General features: G+C 37.5%; 1 protein-coding gene across 6 annotated transcripts in view; it reads left to right on the top strand.

The window, feature by feature from the left end:
- Positions 1-22232, top strand: part of SEC22A (SEC22 homolog A, vesicle trafficking protein) — a 74909-nt gene that overhangs the window by 16676 nt on the left and 36001 nt on the right. For all 6 annotated transcript variants that reach the window (XM_021070245.1, XM_021070249.1, XM_021070246.1 and 3 more), the window contains 2 exons: positions 7758-7921; positions 9033-9227. In XM_021070245.1, coding sequence (XP_020925904.1) covers positions 7758-7921; positions 9033-9227 — 359 coding nt within the window. The remainder of the gene's footprint in view (positions 1-7757; positions 7922-9032; positions 9228-22232) is intronic.

Below are 22232 nucleotides of genomic sequence, written 5' to 3'. Positions count from 1 at the left end.
TTTCAGCACCATATATGTTAAATAGGTTCTTATGCACTGAGTTGGGAACTTAATTACTCTTAAAATACAGTTTCTGTAGGAAAATTAGTTCTAGGTGCAGTAAATTCCTGGAATAAAATTAATAGTCAAATTAGGGACTATCTATGATTGGTTATCTAAAGAAAGTAAGGATCTTTATTTTCTGGGGTGTGAAGGTGTGAAAGTGTTAGGGTCAAGCGGGAAAGGGTGAATCAGGAGATTAACTCTGAAGAAAAATTGAAGGATGTCAGGGGCTAGTTTTGTGTCTAAGGTTCTGATGGTATAATCACCCTTGGCCACTTAAAATCATCTGATTCTCCTTTAGCTTACTGTTAAAAGATGCTGTCACCTGGCATATTATATATTAATATGTATTTTCTTATTTAATGAGCTTTAAATTAGTGACTAAACGGGGTCTTTTATCACGGCATAATGTATTTATGATTTAGCTCTTCGTCAATGGAGGATAATTGAAGGTTGGCTACCTAAGAGAGGAGGAAGTGAGAAAAGATGAAGTTCTTGGTGGTATTCTACCTGCACATGGCAGATAGATACTCAGTGTTACTCAGTTCTCTTTCTGATTCTTACACAGTACTGTCTCATTGATGGTGAGGTCTTGTATTCATTTTGTTTCTTATCAGAATTATTTGGTGACAGTAAATTCACAGAGTATGCTAACTTTGATAACATCAAACTTTTTTTTTTTTTTTTGCTTTTTCTTTTAGGGCTGCTCCTGTGGCATATGGAGGTTCCCAGGCTAGGGGTCGAATTGGAGCTGTTGCTGCCAGCCTTTGCCACAACCACAGCAACATAGGATCCGAGCCGATCCTATGCCACAGCTCCTGGCAATGCTGGATCCTTAACCCACTGAGCAAGGCCAGGGATTGAACCCGCAACCTCCTGGTTCCTAGTCAGATTCATTTCTGCTGTGCCATGACAGGAACACCAACATCAAACCTTTTTTTTGTTTGTTTGTTTGTTTTTTGGTCTTTTTGCCTTTTTCAGGGCCACACCCGCGGCATATGGAGGTTCCCAGGCTAGGGGTCTAATTGGAGCTGTAGCCACTGGCCTACGCCAGAGCCACAGCAACACAGGATCCAAGCCGCGTCTGTGACCTACACCACAGCTCACGGCAATGCCGGATCCTTAACCCACTGAGCAAGGCCAGGGATTGAACCCACAACCTCATGGTTCCTAGTTGGATTTGTTAACCACTCACTGTGCTAGGACGGGAACTCCCTCAAACCTTTTTTTTAATGTTGAAAGTTTAAATGCTTTATTTTAGAGAATAGAATTCAGTGTGGAAGGTTGATTTTGGAAATAACATGTTTCTTATACTTAGCAGTTTTAAGAGTAGATTAGAGATTTCATATCGTACTGGAGAACTTTTCTTCACCCGGGAAAGCTATCTATGGGGCAAAGATGGCTACAAAGGATAAACAGATTTTCTATGTGCAGTGGCAGAATAAAAATTGTAATGCAAATATTAATTATTAATGTTTCAATTTATAAATAGTTTGCTATATATGTTGTCATTTAGCATACTACATAATACAGTTTTGTTTCTTTAATCTTGTTTTGTTTATCTTTTTAAGTTATTCCTAGAACCTAATTGCAGGCGCCTTGTGGGCAGGGACTTTGACATCAGAACCTAGAGAATAGAATGCTAGGCATATGCTAAGTGCTCTATTTGTTGTGGTGAAGGTGGTGGTTTCCCCTAATTGCTTAGTTTGGTATAGCAAGCCAGCATTGTTCTAATAATGTTAGTGTTTAATTCGTGATGCCTAAAATTCCTTTGAAGTTTCATAAATAAAATTAGGATACCAGAAAAAGTTCAGTGTCTAAAACCACTTAATCATTTTATTGGACTTAGTAATGAGGTATGGCCTGCTTGAGTATACGATAAAATCAGCCTTTAAACAAAGTGATTAGAAGAAGTAAATCTTCCTTTTTGAAGTTTGAATTTCCGCCAGCCTTACCTCTTCAAGACACACCTGATCCTGGAAGGCCCTAAAGAAGTTCCTAGCATATGTATTGTGGAACAGAACCCGAGATATAAGGACGTTAGATCAATTCCTTGGCCAGAAGAAAGTAGCTATGGAGATCAAATCCTGTTGGTCCCAAAGCCCAAAAGTGGAAGGAAATAAAAAAGAAAAAGGAAATTAGAGCAAAGTAGGAAGAAAACAATGGCAATTTAAGAATTGTGCTCAAGGTGGAGAAAAGAGGACTTTTTGTTGTTGTAAGGGTTGGTGATGACTGTGATAAAAGAAAAGCAGACATACTTGTTAGACCTTTATAACCATCTGGAGGTATGCACTGCAGAGGTGAGTGACTCTACATGGTCAATGAGAACAGCCCTCTATTTAAAGTAGGGGGATGATGGAGACTCAGTGACCTGAACTCAAGCCTTTGGGAGCACTGACCTGGAAAAGCAGGGGAAGTTTGACTCTTGTCTGTGTCATTATTCAGGTATTTATTGAACCTGTGTTTTATGTAGATACTGCTGAGCTGTGCACAATATTATCTGTGTGCAATATGCCAAACGAATTAATAAATTATCTGTGCACAATATGCCGAACAAATTATGTATAAATGAGTAATTGAATAATGCCATCTTTGCACTCATTTATTTGCTAATTTATTTTGTCTTTTTTTTTTTTTTGGCCTTTTCCAGGACCACGCCCGCGGCATATGGAGTTTCCTAGGCTAGGGGTCTAACTGGAGCTGTAGCCGCCGCCTACGCCAGAGCCACGGCAACGCAGGATCTGAGCCGCGTCTGCAGCCTACACCACAGCTCGTGGCAATGCCAGATCCTTAACCCACTGAGCAAGGCCAGGGATGGAACCCACAACCTCATAGTTCCTAGTCAGATTCGTGAACCACTGAACCACGACAGGAACTCCTATTTGCTAACTTATTGAGCACTTTTATAAACTAAGTACAAACTGGATTAGTTACCTGAAGAAGAATAACAAGTGCTATGATATAACCATGGGGGTGGGATCAATTTAGATGGTTTGCTCTGGAAGGAATTTTTAATCTAAAAACTGAAGGATGAGTAGGAATAGCCAGGTCAGAATTGGAGCATGAGGTAGGGTTGGAAATGTTGCAAGGGGGAAGATAAAATTCATGAAACTTCTCAGATTGGGAGTTAGAGGATGGGGGTAAGAGGTTGATAATCCTTGAGGATCTGAAACAAGACTGGTGTGGATAGAATGCAGAGCAGGAAGGGTAAAGTTTGACAAGATGAAGTGGAGAAGTTGGTAGGGCTTCCCACATACTCTTTTGATACGAATTCACAAATCCTCAGATTTTATTACTCTTAATTACAGGAAAAATGGAGACTGATTTGTGGCTTGGAAAAAGTGAAAAATTTTTGGTGAATTAGAACATAGTTAGTTTATCTGTACCATAGGGAAGTTGGCATTTTGTTGTAGAAGGAATCTGGGCTTGGGAGTTAGAACTAAGCTATTCCTAGCCTGCTTCTTAATGGTGTATTGCCTTGGGTGAATTACAGAGCCTCCCTGAGCCTCTGTTCCTTCATCTGCAACATGGAGGTAGTAGTGCCCCTGAATTGTAAGAATGGAGTTAGATAAAATTTGTAAAGCACTTAGCAGAGGGCTGTTTCATACTAAGTGGTCAGTAAACCATTCCTGCTACTGTTATTATTACTGCCACTTCTCTTTTTCCTCCTCCTTAAGACAGAAGGACAATAGCCAGATTGTCTATAAAAAGTGAGCTAAATGAATCTAATAGGTTAAAGCCTCCACAAACTGGCATGCCTCTAGTGACTTTAGATTATTTCATGTGAGTAGTGCTCGGTGCCATGGTAGGAGTCTTTCAGTTTGTCCTAGTAATATGAAAAAGCAGAACTTCTGATTAAAAGAAAGGTAGATCGACAGAGCTGTATGTACTTTTGGAAAACTGGCTTTGCATTTTAAATAAAGACCGCATTGTAAGGGTACATTTACTATAAAAAGTCATAATATTACAGAAAACTTTGTAGCATATTCAGAGTATCATGCACTTACAGTAAAATAAAGACTTTGGAATCAAGACTCTGAAAATGTTAACATAAGATCTTAAAAACATAGAATTTCCTTTATTTCATAAGTTATTATCCTCCAGTTTAATTGACCACAAGCAAGAGAAACTATTAGAGATAAACTCATGTGAGTACCTGTGGTTGACTGTTAGTAATATGGAAATACAGTAAAACCCTGTTATAACACAAAAAATGGAGACTGAATGCTTCAGTCACATTATTGGAGGATAGTGAAATAACTCCTGGGTAACTTCCAGTGTGGAAGCCAGTAACCAATTATATTCTATCCCAATTCAAGTTTTCGTGGAGTATGTTTGAATGCTAATGACATGTCAAAGAATTTTGATAATGACAGTGCAGATTTTTTTTGGAAAGAGAAAAGCACTTGGCAAGTCATACTTTTTTTTTTTTTTTTTTTTATTATTTTCCCACTGTACAGCAAGGGGGTCAGGTCAAGTCATACTTTTGACTTTTGATTTAGTTGTCAATTTTGTAGAAAAATGCAGTATATTATAACTAAAATTTTGGCCATGACCCATAAGAAAAGATACATTTTACTTTGTCATTACTTATGTACAAATAAGAAATTAAAACAAAACTTTTAGGAAACAATATGCAATCAAATATTTTCTGTTATGCTGTTTCAACTTTTAAGAAAATACTGTGTGTAATTCACTAAGCTAACTTTTATTTATTTATTTATTTATTTTATTTTCTAGGGCCTCACCCACAGCATATGGAGGTTCCCAGGCTAGGGGTATAATTGGAGCTGTAGCCACCGGCCTACACCACAGCCACAGCAACTCAGGATCTGAGCCATGTCTGTGACCTACATCACAGCTCACGACAATGCCAGATCCTTAACCCACTGACTGAGGCCAGGGATCGAACCTGCAACCTCAAGGTTCATAGTCAGATTTGTTAACCACTGAGCCATGATGGGAACTCCACTAAGCTAACTTTATGACCTAGTGGGTGACAACTTGCAGTTGGAAAAACATTGCATCAAATGACTATATTAAATGGAATGTAGTGTATCCCACATCATTAATAATAGATGCTTAATAGGTGCCAACCCCGCATCATTTGGCTGCTTTGGATGATCTTTTAAAAAAGAAAGATATGCATATATCTACTTGTATATGCATAAACTCTCCCTGGAGGAGTACATTCAAAATTAATAATAACATAAGTTGCTTGAGGGATCTAGAACTGGGTATCTTTGAGCAGAGGATACTAAGGATAGATAGTATTTACTTTCATTTTTCATCTTTTTAAAATTTGAGATGTGAATATCTGTATCCTGAAAGTGAAATTTAAAATAATAAATTTTGCTTCTACAATATTAGAGAAAAATGAGAGGGGGATGCCATTATGGATCAGGGCAATAAAAATTACTGATATAGATTCAGTGTCTGGCACTGGAGTGGGAGTTATAGCCTGTATGTTCTATTTGCTACCCTTGATCGAGCCCATATGTTGATAGTACTATAAAAGAATGTTTAAGAGACTCATTAAAAAGGGTCCATTTGTGTCTCATGCTCTGCTTATTATAGAGGAATATATACTTTATTTTATAAAATAAAGTTTTTTAATAGAAGATGGGTCAATTTAAACATTTTACTGCAAAAGTAGAAGTTTTTTGTTTTTAATTTCTAACTTATTTAGAAATAGTTTCAAATTTTCAGAAGGTTGTACAAATGAAAAAATTACAATACCTTTTACTAAGACTCAACGTTTGTTAACATTTTACCCCATTTGCTTTATTTCATTTATCTACCTACCTGTCTGATTTAATTTTGTCCAAACCATTTGAGAGAAACTTATAAGTACCGTGCCCCTTTATTCCTGACTACTTCAAAGCGTATTTTTTAAGATTAGGGATATTCTCTTACTTAACTATAGTACAGTTTTGGGTCTAATAAATTTAACACTGATACCATACATTTACCTAATCCACTGCTTGTTTTGCAGGAATGTCCTTTAAAGCATTTTTCCCCCTTTCTGGCACAGAATCTGGAATAGGGCTAGATATTACGTTTAGTTGTGTCTCTTAAGCCTCCTGTGTTTGGAAACATTTCCACAGCCTTTATTTGCTTTTTTACAAGATTGAGATTTGTATTTTTTTTTATTATTTTTTATTTTTGCTTTTTAGGACTGCACCCGCAGCATATGGAGGTTCTCAGGCCAGGGGTCTAATCAGAGCTGTAGTCACTGGCATATGCTGCAGCCACAGCAACGCCAGATCCGAGACGGGTCTGTGACTTACACCACAGCTCACGGCAGCGGTGGATCCTTAACCCACTGAGTGAGGCCAGGAATTGAACCTGTGTCCTTAATGATCCTAGTCAGATTCATTTCTGCTGTGCCTCAATGGGAACTCCACTTTGAGGTTTTTAAAAAACACCCCCTGCTTTAAAGAAAATAGAATGTTGATCATCCTGATGTTCCTTCATGATTAGATACAGAGTATGCATTCTTAGCCAGAATTCTACATTAGCTAATACGTCTTAATAAGGATATCATATGTGGAGGCACAGGAAGCCCATGAGCCCCTCATTAGTGATGTGAGAATCCTTGGTCAAGATGTTGTCTAGTTTCTACTGTATAATAAATATTTTTCCCTTGAAGCCAATAAGCAATCTATGAGAAGACATTTTAAAACCATGCAAAATTTCCTGCTCTTCTTCAAAATATCCACTTAGATTTAGCATCCATTGATTATCCTTGCTTGATCTAATTTTTACTATGTTGGTTGCAAAATGCTGATTTTTCCAATTCTAGCACTATCTCCACATTTATCAGTTGTTACTCAGCATTCTGCTATGAACAAGAGTCTTCCTTTTTTCCCTTTTATTTGTTGTTATAAAGTTATAAATTATCTTTTTTCCCCCAGTGATTCATAATTTATTACTATATGAAGTGCAAGATTTAATTCTCGGGTCAGTGGATAATGTCAGAAGATCAGTAATCACCTTGAAATTTGTTTTTTTTTTTTTTTTTGGTCTTTTCTAGAGCTGCTCCCACGGCATATGGAGGTTCCCAGGCTGGGGGTCTTATCGGAGCTGTAGCCACTGGCCTATACCACAGCCACAGCAACACAAGATCCGAGCTGCATCTGTGACCAACACCACAGCTCACAGCAATGCTGGATTAAGTGGGTTAAGGCACTGAGCAGGGATCGAACCCGAAACCTCATGGTTCCTAGTCAGATTCGTTAACCACTGAGCCATGATGGAAACGCCATACCTTGAAATTGTGTAACAAGTTCTATGTTGTTTCTGGAGAGAGTGTCCATAACTTATCAGAACCAATGAAAAATTCTTGATTCAAATGGTGTTAAGTTCCACTAGGTTGAGGGGTTGAAACCTTAAGCTCTCTGTAACCCTTATATTTCTGTATAGTCTTTCTCCTGTGTTATATACCCCAAGTGATAAATAACTGAAGTGTTAGGACCATAGTATGAACCTCTTTAGGTACATTTTATTATTTTGTCTACTGTTTTTAAACCACAACTGAAACTAGTGTTATATTTTGGTTCCTTTAAATTTTTTTTTTCTGAAATATGTAATAAATGTTAATATCTTCACTGCCTCTACCTCAGCAGTTTATGGTGTATAGAGCCAGTCTTGTGAAGCAACAAATTACCGTTATTTAATTTGAAAATTTAAACCCAATGTTTTTTACACTGTAGTTTTATTAGCTCTATGGGCGTGAGCTACATGATGTTGTGCACTGAAAATTACCCAAATGTTCTGGCCTTCTCTTTCCTGGATGAGCTTCAGAAGGAGTTCATTACTACTTATAACATGATGAAGACAAATACTGCTGTCAGACCATACTGTTTCATTGAATTTGGTAAGGGCCTGATTTTTTTTTTCCTTTTCATTATCCTGTCTCCATCCAGTCATAAGCAATTTTTCATCTAATACTAAGGGATAGAGAGAATAATTCAGAAAATTCTGCTACTTTGCTTTTGATAGGATAATTTGACACATCTTCTGTAAATTATGGCAACTTAATCATTTAGGTGCCTATTGGAAAAAATGTATTTGAGCTTTATAGGGAATTGCGATTATTGGTGCAAAGAATTAATCCCAGAGGACAATTTCTCCATGAGAAATTTGTAAGCCAGAGATTGAGAGTTTTGTGTTTATATGATAGTATTTTTAGATTGCCTAATGTAGAACAGAGGTAGGTAAACATTGGTTTGAAAGGACCAGATAGTACAATTTTAGGCTTTAGGAGGGATTATCTAGTCTTTGTCATAGCTACTCAGTGCTTGCTATTATAGCCTTTAAATTAGCCATAGGCTATAGATAAATGAATGAGTATAGTTATGTTTTAATAAAATTTTATTTACAAAAAAATCAGGCTATATTTAGCCTGTGGACATTAGTTTGCATGACTCCTGATGTAGAAGGGAAAAAATAAATCCAAAGTGTAAATAGTGAAAATAACATTTATTCTTTAAAACATTTGTTTTAATGGTATAAGCAATAAACAAGAAAACAGATTTATATTAATATGGAATTTACAGTATATGTTTTAATGTAATTAAACTGGTAAATAACTGTCAGACTTAATATTTTATAAGATCAGAATGTCTATAAAACTTAAGACTTTGGTTTAAATTTAAAGGGAGCTGTTTTTGGCTTTTTTTTGTAGAAGTTTGGAGTAATTCCCTTAAGTGGATATAATAGAAATAGTCTCAGTCATGTAATGTTAAATCTGTATTTATAATTATTAATTTCTAGAGTATAATTTCTAGTGGGAAAAACTGATGGCACCAGGATATATTAACCATTAAATACAAATAATATTAGGACATTCCCTGGCAGATTGAACAGTTTGGGATAACTGATTAAACTGTTTATTGCAAAATTTACTGTCCATAAACATAGATAGCACTCTCAAATGATTTAATTAACAGATGACCGCAAGGAAATTTATTTTTTATTTTACATAGATAACTTCATTCAGAGGACCAAGCAGCGATATAATAATCCCAGGTCTCTTTCAACAAAGATAAATCTGTCTGACATGCAGATGGAAATCAAGCTGAGGCCCCCTTATCAAATTTCCATGGGTGAACTGGGGTCAGCCAATGGAGTAACATCTGCATTTTCTGTTGACTATAAAGGTGCTGGTAAGATTTCTTCTGGTGAGTTCTGGATCTCAATTACTTCATTAAAAAAATATTTACTAAGGACTAAGGAACTCTTAAAAATGAATTATTCTAAAATTTTAAAGTAAGTACATGAAAGAATGTGGAAGTTCACAGTAATAATTTCTCCCAGTGTTTTATACAATCATCTCTCAAATGTGTAACTAATCAGGAAAATGCCTTTTTTTTTTTTTTTTTTTTTTTTTTTTTGGCAGATGGTGCTGGGATGGGGAGGTGTGTGGCCCAGGGCATATGGAAGTTCCCAGGCCTACAGCTGAACCCCAGCCACAACAGTGACAACACTGAATCTTTAACCATTAGGTCACCAGAGAACTCCCAGGAAAATACTTTAAATAGCAATCTCAAAAGCACTCTTTGTTAGGGGAATATTAAAGAAGATTTCTTTGTGTATATTTTTCTAGAAAAGAATAATAGTTTATTTGTAATATAGACCTATAGGCATGTAAAGTGCTTTTGCATTATGTAAAAATGCCTACATTTAATTAAGGTTAGGGTTCTTGACCGTCACAGAAAATGTGATCATCTACTCAGACATCCCCTCCAAAACAAGGAATACCATCCTCAACAGTTGTGGCATGTTGAAAACTTCTGCTTAACAGTGGGACCTTTGTTATTTTATATGATAACATAGTCCATTATTGAAATATTTGTTTAAAAAATTCCTTCCTTGTATTTTGAGTTAAAATCTGTTTCCCATAATGCTACATTTGCCTAAGTTCTGTGACCTCTCCTTCCCTCTTTTCTGCTGTATCAGAACTTTGAAGTCAGCAACTCTGTGTCCTTTCTATCCTACTAGTCTGATTGACTTCATATAAAATATCCTCAGTTCCCTTAGCCTTTTTGTCTATGGTATTTTGAAGCCTTCATCATCCTGAAAGCTTCCTCTGTATATGTTTTGTTTGTTAGTATTCTTCAAATGTGGCATTTAGTACTGAACACAACACTTCATATTTGGTTTGAGTAATATAAATTACGGGAGAAAAAGGGAAGCAGATTTCACTAAAATAATCCAGCTGGTCAGAAAACAAGCAAACTAGCAAATAACCGTAACAAACCCTGGGGAAGAGGAGGTAGATCACCACCCATAGTTGTTAAAATATGTTACTAAATATTCTAGTTTCCAGTGAAAAAAATTACATGACCTGCAGAGGAATAATATAATCCATACACTGGAAGTGGGGGGAGGGGAGAGGAAGGCAGGGAATAGAAACTGCCTGTGAGAGTGATCTGATGTCATATTTAACAAAGACCTCAAAGTGGCCATTCTAGAATTTCCTGTAGTGGCGCCGTGGTTGAGTGTCTGACTATAGCAGCTTGGGTTGCTATGGAGGTGCAGTTTTGATCCCCAGCCTGGCGCAGTGGGTTATTAGGATCCAGCATTGATGCAGATGTGGCGTAGTTCGCAGCTGTGGCTCAGATTCAGTCCCTGGCCTGGGAACTTCCATATGCTGTGGATGTGGCCATAAAATAAAAACAAAGTAGCCATTATAATTATCTTCAGAAACTAAAGGAAACCATGATTAAAGAAGTAAGGAAGGTATGATGATGCAACATCAAATACACTGTATTAATAAGACATAAAAATTATAAAGAAAAAGAACCAAGTGGAAATTCTAGAGGAAAATTATAACTGAAAAAATACACTGGTTGGTCTCAACAGTAGATTTGAACTGGCAGAAGAAAGAGTTAGCAAACTTGAAGATCCGTAGAGATCATATAATCCAAAGAATAGAGAGAAAAGTAAATGAAGAAAACGACCAGAATTGCAGAAAAATACAGGGCAGTATTAAGCAACATATGCATGATGGGAGAACCAGATGTAAAGGAGAGAGTGAAAAGAGCAGAAAGTTTTGAAGAAATAATGACTAAAAAGTTTCCACTTACTCAAAAATGTTAATCTACTCCTCCAGGAACTTCAAATAGGATACATATAAGAGATCCACAAATAGATGAATCATTAGAAATGTTGAAAGACAAAGACAAGGAGAAAATCTTTAATGCAACAAAAGAAAAACGTCTTGTCATTTACATGGGAACCACAGCAAGATTAACAGATGGCTTTTTGACAGAAAGAATGGAGACAAGAAGGTGATTCATATAATATGTCCAAAATACTCAAGGGAAAAAAAGGAATAAAAACACTCAACCAAGAATCTTGTATCCAGTAAAGCTGTCCATCAAAAATGAAGGTGAACAGGGAGTTCCCACTGTGGCTCAGCAGTAACGAACCCAACTAGCATCCATGAGGACACAAGTTTGATCCCTGGGCTTGCGCAGTGGGTTAAGGATCCAGTGTTGCTGTGACTGTGGTGTGGGTCACATACGCAACTCAGATCCTGTGTAGCTGTGTTGTAGGCCAGCAGATACAGCTCTGATTTGTCCCCTAGCCTGGAAACCTCCATACACTGTGCATGTGGCCCTAAAGACAAAAACAAAACAAAAAAAAGTTAAGGTTAACAGTTTCCTTGAGATGCAGTAGGTTAAGAATCTGGAGTTGTCACTGCAGCAGTTTGGTGGCTGCTGTGGCTCACGTTTGATCCCTAGCCCAGGAACTTCCACATGCCATGGGCGCAGCCAAAAAAAAAGAAGGTTAAATAAAGATATTTTCAGATAAGCAGAAGATAAGAGTTTGTTGGAAGACTCACCTTAAATACTAAAGGAAGTTCTTAGTATTTGAAAGCAAGACAATAATTTGAGTCCATACCCCTCCCAAAAAGAAAAAAAAAAAAAATCAGAGAACTGGGTAAAAGTAATTCTAGAAAACAGTAAAAATACGTTTTTTCTTCACTCTTTGCTAAATGATTTAAAAAGCAATTATATAAAACAATATAATTATTTGGTGCCTATGTCATACAGAAATGTAATGTTTTCTAATAGCAGCACAAAGGAGGTGGATTGGAGCAAAGCTGCAATGGGTGAAAGAAGTAACTCCTGATGGTAATTTGATTCCACAAGGACAAATGAAGAAAGCCAGAAATAAGCATTCATGTTAATGAAATCTGCAAAAATTTAGTTCCTGTCTTATTTTCTCTTAGTTTCTTTAAAAGACATAAAATTATGTAAAGAAATACTTATAACAATGTATTTTGGGTTCATAACATTTATAAATGTAATGTATATATGGCAATGCCACAAAAATGGGAGAAAAGGATTAGAGAGATGTAGGAGAACTGTTTCTATAGTTCACTTGAATTAAGTTAGTATAAATCTGAAGCTGTTTCTGATAAACTAAGTTGTATATGGTGAGTCCTAGAGCATCCACTAAATAACGCAAAAAATAGTGAAAAATTACTAAGGAAATTAAAATACTGCAGTATAAAATTATTTGTAGTGATAGTAGTAAAGGAGGAATAGAGCAAAAAAAAATATATCAGAATAAGAATGGAAGATGTAAATCTGCTACCTCAATAATCACATGTAAATAGATTTTAACAATGTGAATATATGAAACATTCCAGTCAAGAGCTTAGAGGTTTTAAAAATGAATTTAAAAAAACCTAAAACCCAAAGATACAAATTGTTTGAAGGTAAAAGGGAAAAAAAAAAAAAAGATATGTGATACAAACAGCAACCAGAAGAGAGCTGGAGTGGTTATTTTGATATCAGACAAAATGGGCTTTAAGACAAAAATTTCAGAGTTCCTGCAGCTCATTGGTAATGAACCCGACCAATATCCATGAGGACACAGGTTTGATCCCTGGCCTCACTCTGGGTTAAGTATCTGGTGTTGCTGTGGCTGTGGTGTAGGCTGTATAGCTACAGCTCTGATTGGACCCCCTAGCCTGGGAACTTCCATATGCTGCAGGTGTGGCCTTAAAAAGACCAAAAAAAAAAAGCAAAAAACGGAAATTGCTGTTAGAAACAAAGGACATTTCATAAATGATAAAATAATCCACCTGTTAAGGTACAATGATTAAAAACATATATACATTTGTCAACAGAGCCCCAAAATAACGGAAACAAAATCTACCAGAAATAGGAGAGCAAGACAAAATTAAGCAGTGATAGTTGAAGACTTAATGGGCAGAAGATAAACAAGGAAATAGAAGACTTAACACCATAAACCAGTTAAATTTAACAAACATCAGTAAAACACTCCATCCACCATTAGAAAATACATTCTTCTCCAGCACACATGTTGTGAGCCACATGGGAAGTCCATTCTCCAGCACACATGAAACATTCTCCAGAATAGACCTCATGCTAAATTGGTGCAGTGAAAGCAAAACACCTCATAAATTTAATAGGATAGGAAATAATACAAATTAAGTTCTGTATCCATGATGGAATGAAATTAGAAATTAATAACATAAAAATTGGGAAGCTTACAAATATGTTGAAATTAAATAGTACACTCATAAATAATGAATGGGAATTTATATTTTGAGGTAAGTGAAGATGAAGACACAGCATACCAGAACTTATGAAATGCAGCTAAAGCTGTGCTTAGAGGAAAATTTATAGCTATACATACCTACATAAAAAAGAAGAAAGGAAGTTCCTGCTGTGGCACATTGAGATCAGTGGGGTTTCTGCAGCATCAGAATGAAGGTTTGATCCCCCGGCCTGGCATAGTAACTTAAAGGATCCCCTGCTGCCACAGCTGCAGTGTGGGTCACTATTGCAGCTTGGATCTGATCCCTGGCCCATATCCCACAGGGTGCCAAAAAAGGGGGAATGTAAAAGAAGAAGAAAGACCTCAAATTCATAACTTAACCTACCACCTAAAGACACTGGAAAAAGAAGAACAAACCTAAAGCAAACCTAAAGATTGGAACAGAAATAAATGAAATAGGAAATGAGACAATATAGAAAAATCACTGAAATCAAAAGCTGGTTCATTGAAAAGATTAATAAAATTGACAAACCTTTAGCTAGATTGATCAAGAAAAAAAGAAATTACTAAATATAGAAATGGAAGAGGGAACACCTCAACTGACCTTACAGAATAAAAGATTTTAAAGGAATACTATGAACAATGGTATGCAAATGAATTAAGCAACTTTGATGAAATGGACAAATTATTACAAAGACACAACTGTAGAAACTGACTCTAGAAGAAATAGATAATCTGAATAGACCTATAAAAAGATAGAGACTAAGTAATAGAAAATTGCAGACCCAAACAGCTCTACTGGTGAATTTTATCAGTTAAATAATTTCCCAATTCTTTACAAACTGTTTCAACAAATAGAAGATAGAGAATACTTTTCATCTCATTTTGTGAAGCTAGTATTACTCTAATACCCACACCAGGTAAACATATCACAAGAAAACTATAGACCAGTATCTTTTGTGAACAGAGATACCAAAATCCTCACTAAAGTTTCTAGCATACCAAATCCAGCAATATATAAAAACAATTATACACTGTCACCAAGTGGGATTTATTCTAGTGCTTCAAGGTGGTTTAACATCTGAAAACCAATTGATGTAATACAAGATATAACTAGAACAACAACAACAAAAAAACCCACATGATCATCTCAATAGATGAAGAAAAGGCATTGACAAAATCCAACAGCCTTTCATGATAAAAACACTCAACAAACTAGGAATAGAAGGGGATTTCCTCAATTTGATATAAAACCCCACGGCTAACCTCATACTTAATGAAAGACCAGATGCTTTTCCCTAAGATCAGGAATAAGACAAGGATATCTACTCTCACTATTTCTATTCAACATTGTACTGGAGGTTCTAGACAGGACAAGGAAAAGAAAAAGTCATCCGAATTTCAAAAGGAGAAATAAAATAATTCTATTCACATATGATATGGTCTTATATGTAGAAAACCTAAAGAATCCATTAGAAACTATTAAACTAATGCATCTAACAAGGTTGTAGGGTACAAGATCAAAAATATAAATACTAGCAGTGAACAATCTGAGAATAAAATTAGGAAAATCCTAGCAACTACTGGCCAAAGCAAGACAGACTGTACTTTCTGTTGTCTGTGACTAAAAAGAAAGAAGGAAAGAAAATCCCATATGCTAAAAACTACAAAACAGGGAGAACTTAAAGAAAACCTAAATTAATGGAAAGTAGTCTTGTGTTCACAGATTAGAAAACAGTATTGTTAGGATGGCTGTACGCCTAAATTGATACACAGATTTAGTGAAATCTCTATGAAAATTCCAGCTGTATTTTTTTTCCAGAAATTGATAAGCTGATCCTGAAATTCATATAAATATGCAAAGGACCAAGAATAGTCAAAATAATCTTGAAAAAGCACAAAATTGGAGGACTGACACTTCCAAACTGCCAGGCTATGTAGTTCTTTTGTGTGTGTGTGTGTGTGTGTGTGTGTGTGTGTGTGTTCAAGTCACTCTTTTTTTTTTTTATAATTTTTTTTATTTTCCCACTGTACAGCAAGGGGGTCACGTTATCCTTACATGTATACATTACAATTACATTTTTCCCCCACCCTTTCTTCTGTTGCAACATGAGTATGTAGACAAAGTTCTCAATACTATTCAGCAGGATCTCCTTGTAAATCTATTCTAAGTTGTGTCTGATAAGCCCAAGGTCCTGATCCCTCCCACTCCCTCCCCCTCCCATCAGGCAGCCACAAGTCTCTTCTCCAAGTCCATGATTTTCTTTTCTGAGGAGAGGTGCATTTGTGCTGGATATTAGATTCCAGTTATAAGTGATATCATATGGTATTTGTCTTTGTCTTTCTGGCTCATTTCACTCAGTATGAGATTCTCTGGTTCCATCCATGTTGCTGCAAATGGCATTAGGTCATTCTTTTTTATGGCTGAGTAGTATTCCACTGTGTATATATACCACTTCTTCCGAATCCAATCATCTGTCGATGGACATTTGGGTTGTTTCCATGTCCTGGCTATTGTGAATAGTGCTGCAATGAACATGCGGGTGCACGTGCCTCTTTTAAGTAGAGTTTTGTCCGGATAGATGCCCAAGAGTGGGATTGCAGGGTCATATGGAAGTTCTATGTATAGATTTCTAAGGTATCTCCAGACTGTTCTCCATAGTGGCTGTATCAGTTTACATTCCCACCAACAGTGCAGGAGGGTTCCCTTTTCTCCACAGCCCCTCCAGCACTTGTTATTTGTGGATTTATTAATGATGGCCATTCTGACTGGTGTGAGGTGGTGTCTCATGGTAGTTTTGATTTGCATGTCTCTTATAATCAGCGATGTTGAGCATTTTGTCATGTGTTTGTTGGCCATCTGTATATCTTCTTTGGAGAAATGTCTATTCAGGTCTTTTGCCCATTTTTCCATTGATTGATTGGTTTTTTTGCTGTTGAGTTGTATAAGTTGCTTATATATTCTAGAGATTAAGCCCTTGTCGGTTGCATCATTTGAAACTGTTTTCTCCCATTCTGTAAGTTGTCTTTTTGTTTTCTTTTGGGTTTCCTTTGCTGTGCAAAAGCTTTTCAGTTTGATGAGATCCCATGGGTTTATTTTTGCTCTAATTTCTATTGCTTTGGGCGACTGACCTGAGAAAATATTCATGATGTTGATGTCAGAGAGTGTTTTGCCTATGTTTTCTCCTAGGAGTTTGATGGTGTCCTGTCGTATATTTAAGTCTTTCAGCCATTTGGAGTTTATTTTTGTGCATGGTGTGAGGGTGTGTTCTAGTTTCATTGCTTTGCATGCAGCTGTCCAGGTTTCCCAGCAATGCTTGCTGAATAGACTTTCCTTTTCCCATTTTATGTTCTTGCCTCCCTTGTCAAAGATTAATTGACCATAGGTGTCAGGGTTTATTTCTGGATTCTCTATTCTGTTCCATTGGTCTCTCTGTCTGTTTTGATACCAGTACCACACTGTTTTGATGACTGTGGCTTTGTAGTATTTCTTGAAGTCTGGGAGAGTTATGCCTCCTGCTTGGTTTTTGTTTCTCAGAATTGCTTTGGCGATTCTGGGTCTTTTGTGGTTCCATATAAATGTTTGGATTGTTTGTTCTAGTTCTGTGAAAAATGTCATGGGTCATTTGATAGGGATTGCATTGAATCTGTAGATTGCTTTGGGTAGTATGGCCATTTTTACAATATTGATTTTCCCAATCCAGGAACATGGAATATCTTTCCATTTCTTTACATCTTCTTTGATTTCTTTGATTAAAGTTTTATAGTTCTCGGCATATAGGTCCTTTACCTCCTTGGTCAGGTGTATTCCGAGGTATTTGATTTTGTGAGGTGCAATTTTAAAAGGTATCGTATTTTTGTATTCCTTTTCTAATGTTTCATTGCTGGTATACAGAAATGCAACTGACTTCTGAATGTTAATCTTATATCCTGCCACTTTGCTGAATTTATTAATCAGTTCAGGGAGTTTTGGGGTTGAGTCCTTAGGGTTTTCTATGTATAGTATCATGTCATCTGCATCCAGTGACAGATTTATCTCTTCTCTTCCTATATGGATGCCTTTTATTTCTTTTGTTTGTCTAATTGCTGTGGCTAGGACTTCCAAAACTATGTCGAAGAGCAGTGGTGAGAGTGGGCATCCCTGTCTTGTTCCAGATTTGAGTGAGAAGGCTTTCAGTTTTTCCCCATTGAGTATTATATTTGCTGTGGGTTTCTCATAAATGGCTTTGATTATATTCAGGAATGTTCCCTCTATACCCACTTTGGCGAGGGTCTTGATCATGAATGGATGTTGAACTTTGTCAAATGCTTTTTTTGCGTCTATTGAGATGATCATATGATTTTTGACTTTTCTTTTGTTAATGTGGTGTATGATGCTGATTGATTTGCGTATGTTGAACCATCCTTGTGAACCTGGGATGAACCCAACCTGGTCATGGTGTATAATTTTTTTGATATGTTGTTGGATTCGGTTGGCTAAGATTTTGTTGAGAATTTTTGCATCTATATTCATCAATGATATTGGGCGATAGTTTTCTTTTTTGGTGGTTTCTCTGTCTGGTTTTGGAATGAGGGTGATGGTGGCCTCATAGAATGTCTTTGGGAGTATTCCTTCCTCTTCAACCTTTTGAAAGAGTTTAAGGAGGATGGGCACCAATTCCTCTTTATATGTTTGATAGAATTCACCTGTGAAGCCATCTGGTCCTGGACTTTTATTTGTAGGGAGTGATTTTATGACCTCTTCAATTTCATTTCTAGTGATCGGTCTGTTCAGTTGGTCTGTTTCTACTTGATTCGGTTTTGGCAGGCTGTAAGATTCTAGAAAATTGTCCATTTCTTCCAGATTGTCAAACTTGTTGCTGTACAGTTGTTCATAGTATTCTCTTATGGTTTTTTGTATTTCTGCAGTATCCGTTGTGATTTCTCCTTTTTCATTTATAATTTTGGTTATTTGGGTTCTTTCTCTCCTCTTTTTAGTGAGTCTGGCCAGGGGTTTGTCAATTTTGTTTACCTTTTCAAAGAACCAGCTCTTGGTTTTATTAATTTTCTCTATTGTTTTTTGAGTCTCTATTTTATTGATTTCTTCTTTGATCTTTATAATTTCCTTCCTTCTGCTGACTTTAGGCCTTTTTGTTCTTCTTTTTCTAATTCATTTAGGTGGAGGGTTAAGTTGTCAATTTGGGATCTTTCTTCTTTTTTGAGAAAGGCCTATATTGCTATAAATTTCCCTCTGAGCACTGCTTTCACAGCATCCCATAGATTTCGAGAGGTTGTGTCTTCATTATCATTTGTTTCAAGGTAGTTTTTAATTTCCTTCTTGATTTCCTCATTGACCCATTGGTTTTTTAGTAGCATGTTGTTGAGTCTCCATGTAGTAGGTTTTTTGTCATTTCTTTTCCCATGGTTGATTTCTAATTTCATGGCATTGTGGTCAGAGAAGATACTTGAGATAATTTCTATGCTCCTAAATTTATTGAGATTCGCTTTGTGTCCCAATATGTGGTCGATTCTTGAGAATGTTCCATGAGCATTTGAGAAGAATGTGTATTCTGATTTTTTTGGATGTAGTGTCCTGAAGATATCAATTAAGTCTAACTTTTCTATTGTTTCCTTTAGGATCTCTGTTGCTTTATTGGTTTTCTGTCTAGAGGATCTGTCCATTGATGTGAGGGGGGTATTAAGGTCTCCTACTATGATTGTATTCTCATCAATATCTCCCTTTATGTCTGTTAATATTTGTTGTATGTATCTGGGTGCTCCTGTATTTGGGGCATATATGTTGACGATAGTAACATCCTCTCCTTGGATGGATCCCTTAATCATTAAGTAGTGTCCTTCTTTGTCTTTCTTTATGTCTTTTGTTTTAAAGTCTATTTTGTCTGATATGAGCGTTGCGACTCCTGCTTTTCTGTCATGTCTATTGGCGTGAAATACTTTTCCCCACCCTTTCACTTTCAATCTATATGTATCTTTTGTCCTAAGGTGAGTTTCTTGTAGGCAGCATATTGAAGGTTTTTGCCTTTTTATCCACTCAGCCACTCTGTGCCTTTTGATTGGGGCATTCAGTCCATTGACGTTTAAGGTGATAATTGATAGATGATTATTTATTGCCATTTGAACCTCGTGTTCCAGTTGATTCTATGGTTCTCCATTCCATTCTTCCTTTCTTTTTTTTTTTTTTTTTTTTTTTTTTTTGGTTGGATGGTCTCCTGTGTTATCTGCTTGAGTGTATTTTTTTTTTCATTTTTTGCAAATGCAATATTTGGTTTTGGCTTGTGGTTGCCGTGTTTTTTAAGTATGCTAACCCCTTCCCATAATTGTGTGTTTTAGCCTGATGGTCCTGTAAGTTCAAACACTTCATTACTATATTAAAATTGAGAAACATACAAGCAAACAAAAAGGGTTATTTACTTCCTAACATCCCTTGCCCACATTTTATGGTTTTGATGACTCTTTTTTATTTTTTTCTTTTTAATTTTATTTTGTTTGAAGCATGTTCATGATTAAATCTGTATGCTGGCTTATTTGAGTGACTGCTCTCTGATTGGGGTTTCCTCAGTCCTAGTTCTTCCTCTTCTTCTTTTTTTTTTTCCTTTTCTTTTTTCTTCCCTTTCCTTCCTTTCTTTTTGGTTTAGAGAAGCCCTTTCAATATTTCCTTTAACCTGGGTTTTGTGTTGCTGTATTCTTTAAGTTTTTGTTTGTTGGAAAAAATTTTTATTTCCCCTTCTATTTTAAATGATATTCTTGCTGGATAGAGTATTCTAGGTTGCATATTTTTTCCTTTGAGCACTTTAAATATCTCTTGCCATTCCCTCCTGGCCTGTAGTGTTTCTGTAGAGAAATCAGCTGATATTCTTATGGGGGTTCCCTTGTAGGTAACATTCTGTTTTTCTCTTGCTGCCTTTAGGATCCTCTCTTTATCACTAACTTTTGCCATTTTTATTATGATGTGTCTTGGTGTGGGTCTGTTTGGGTTCAGTTTGTTTGGGGCCCTCTGTGCTTCTTGTATCTTGAATCCAGTATCCTTTAGATTTGGGAAGTTTCCAGCAATAATTTCTTCAAATATATTTTCCATCCCCTTAGCTTTTTCTACTCCTTCTGGAATTCCTATTATGCGTAGATTGGCCCACTTTATATTATCCCATAGGTCTCTTATATTGCTTTCCAGTTTTTTGATTCGGTTTTCTGTCTGTTGACTGGATTGAGTGATTTCCATTATTCTATCTTCTATATCACTGATTCGTTCTTCTGCATTATTCATTCTGGTTTTTACTGCCCCTAGTTCAGTTTGCATCTCTGCAAATGAATGTTCTAGTTTTTCTTGGCTCCTCCTTATATTTTCTAGTTCCTTTCTGAGGGTATCTGCATTACTGTTCATATCTTCTCTTAATTCCTTCAGTATTTTCACTATTTCTCTTTTGAACTCCAGGTCTGTCTGACTGCAGAGATCTGTTTCATTGTTGACTGTTTTAGGTGAGTCCTCCTGTTGGTTTGACTGGGGGTGGTTTCTCAGCTTCTTCATCTTGCTTGTTGTTTTCTTTCTCCTGAGGGAGTTGTACTCTCCGTGATCGGGCAATGTTTGCCTTGTCACTGCTGTGGAATATTTCCTGAGGGCTGGCGTTGTTGGTCAATCTTTTTTGAGGCAGTGTGGCTTTTCTGGAGTATTGATGGGGCTAACAGTCTTTCTTTGAAGCAAAGGAGGACTTCCTGAGGGCAGACAGGACTGGGAGGTCCACACCACGATGGTAGCAGATTTCACTTTGTCATGCAGAGCTTGCTCTGGTGTTTTTAGGCTGTGGGGTTCTTGCAGGGGGTTGGCGGTGTTGGGCATCTGCTCTTCAGGGGTGCATCACCCCCTGGGGGCTGGAGCAGCTATCTGGGTCACTGAGAACCTAAGAGGCTCTTCCCTAGGGCAGCCCAACTCAGAAGGACAGCCTGAGAATGTAGGCGGATCTTTTCACAGTCTGGCCGAGCTTATTGCAGCTTTTCTGGGCTGCAGGGGCTCTTCCAGGGGGCTGGTGGTGCTGAGCAGCTATTCCACGGGAGTGGGGCACCCCCTGAGGGCTTGGGCAGGTAGCAGGGCCACTGGAAACCCAAGAGGCTCCTCCCCAGGGCAGCCCGACTCAGAAAGACCGTCTGAGATCTTTTCCCGGCTCGGCCAGGCTTGTTGCAGCTTTTCTGGGCTGCAGGGGGTCCTGCCTGGAGCTGGCAGTCCTATGCAGCTGGTCCACTAGGTCTCGGCACCCCCTGAGGGCTTGGGCAGGTAGCAGGGCCGTTGGAGACCCAAGAGGCTCCTCCCCAGGGCAGCCTGACTCTGAAAAACCGTCTGAGATCTTTTCCCGACTCGGCCAGGCTTGTTGCAGCTTTTCTGGGCTGCAGGGGGTCCTGCCTGGAGCTGGCAGTCCTATGCAGCTGATCCACTAGGGCACCTCCTGGGGGCTTGGGCGGGTAGCAGGGCCGTTGGAGATCCAAGAGGCTCCTCCCCGGGGCAGCCTGACTCTGAAAAACCGTCTGAGATCTTTTCCCGACTCGGCCAGGCTTGTTGCAGCTTTTCTGGGCTGCAGGGGGTCCTGCCTGGAGCTGGCAGTCCTATGCAGCTGATCCTCTAGAGCTTGGCACCCCCTGGGGGCTTGGGCGGGTAGCAG

This window comes from Sus scrofa, chromosome 13 (assembly GCF_000003025.6).
Source record: "Sus scrofa isolate TJ Tabasco breed Duroc chromosome 13, Sscrofa11.1, whole genome shotgun sequence".
NCBI lineage: Eukaryota > Metazoa > Chordata > Mammalia > Artiodactyla > Suidae > Sus > Sus scrofa.
This window is presented reverse-complemented; position numbering and strand designations above follow the sequence as displayed.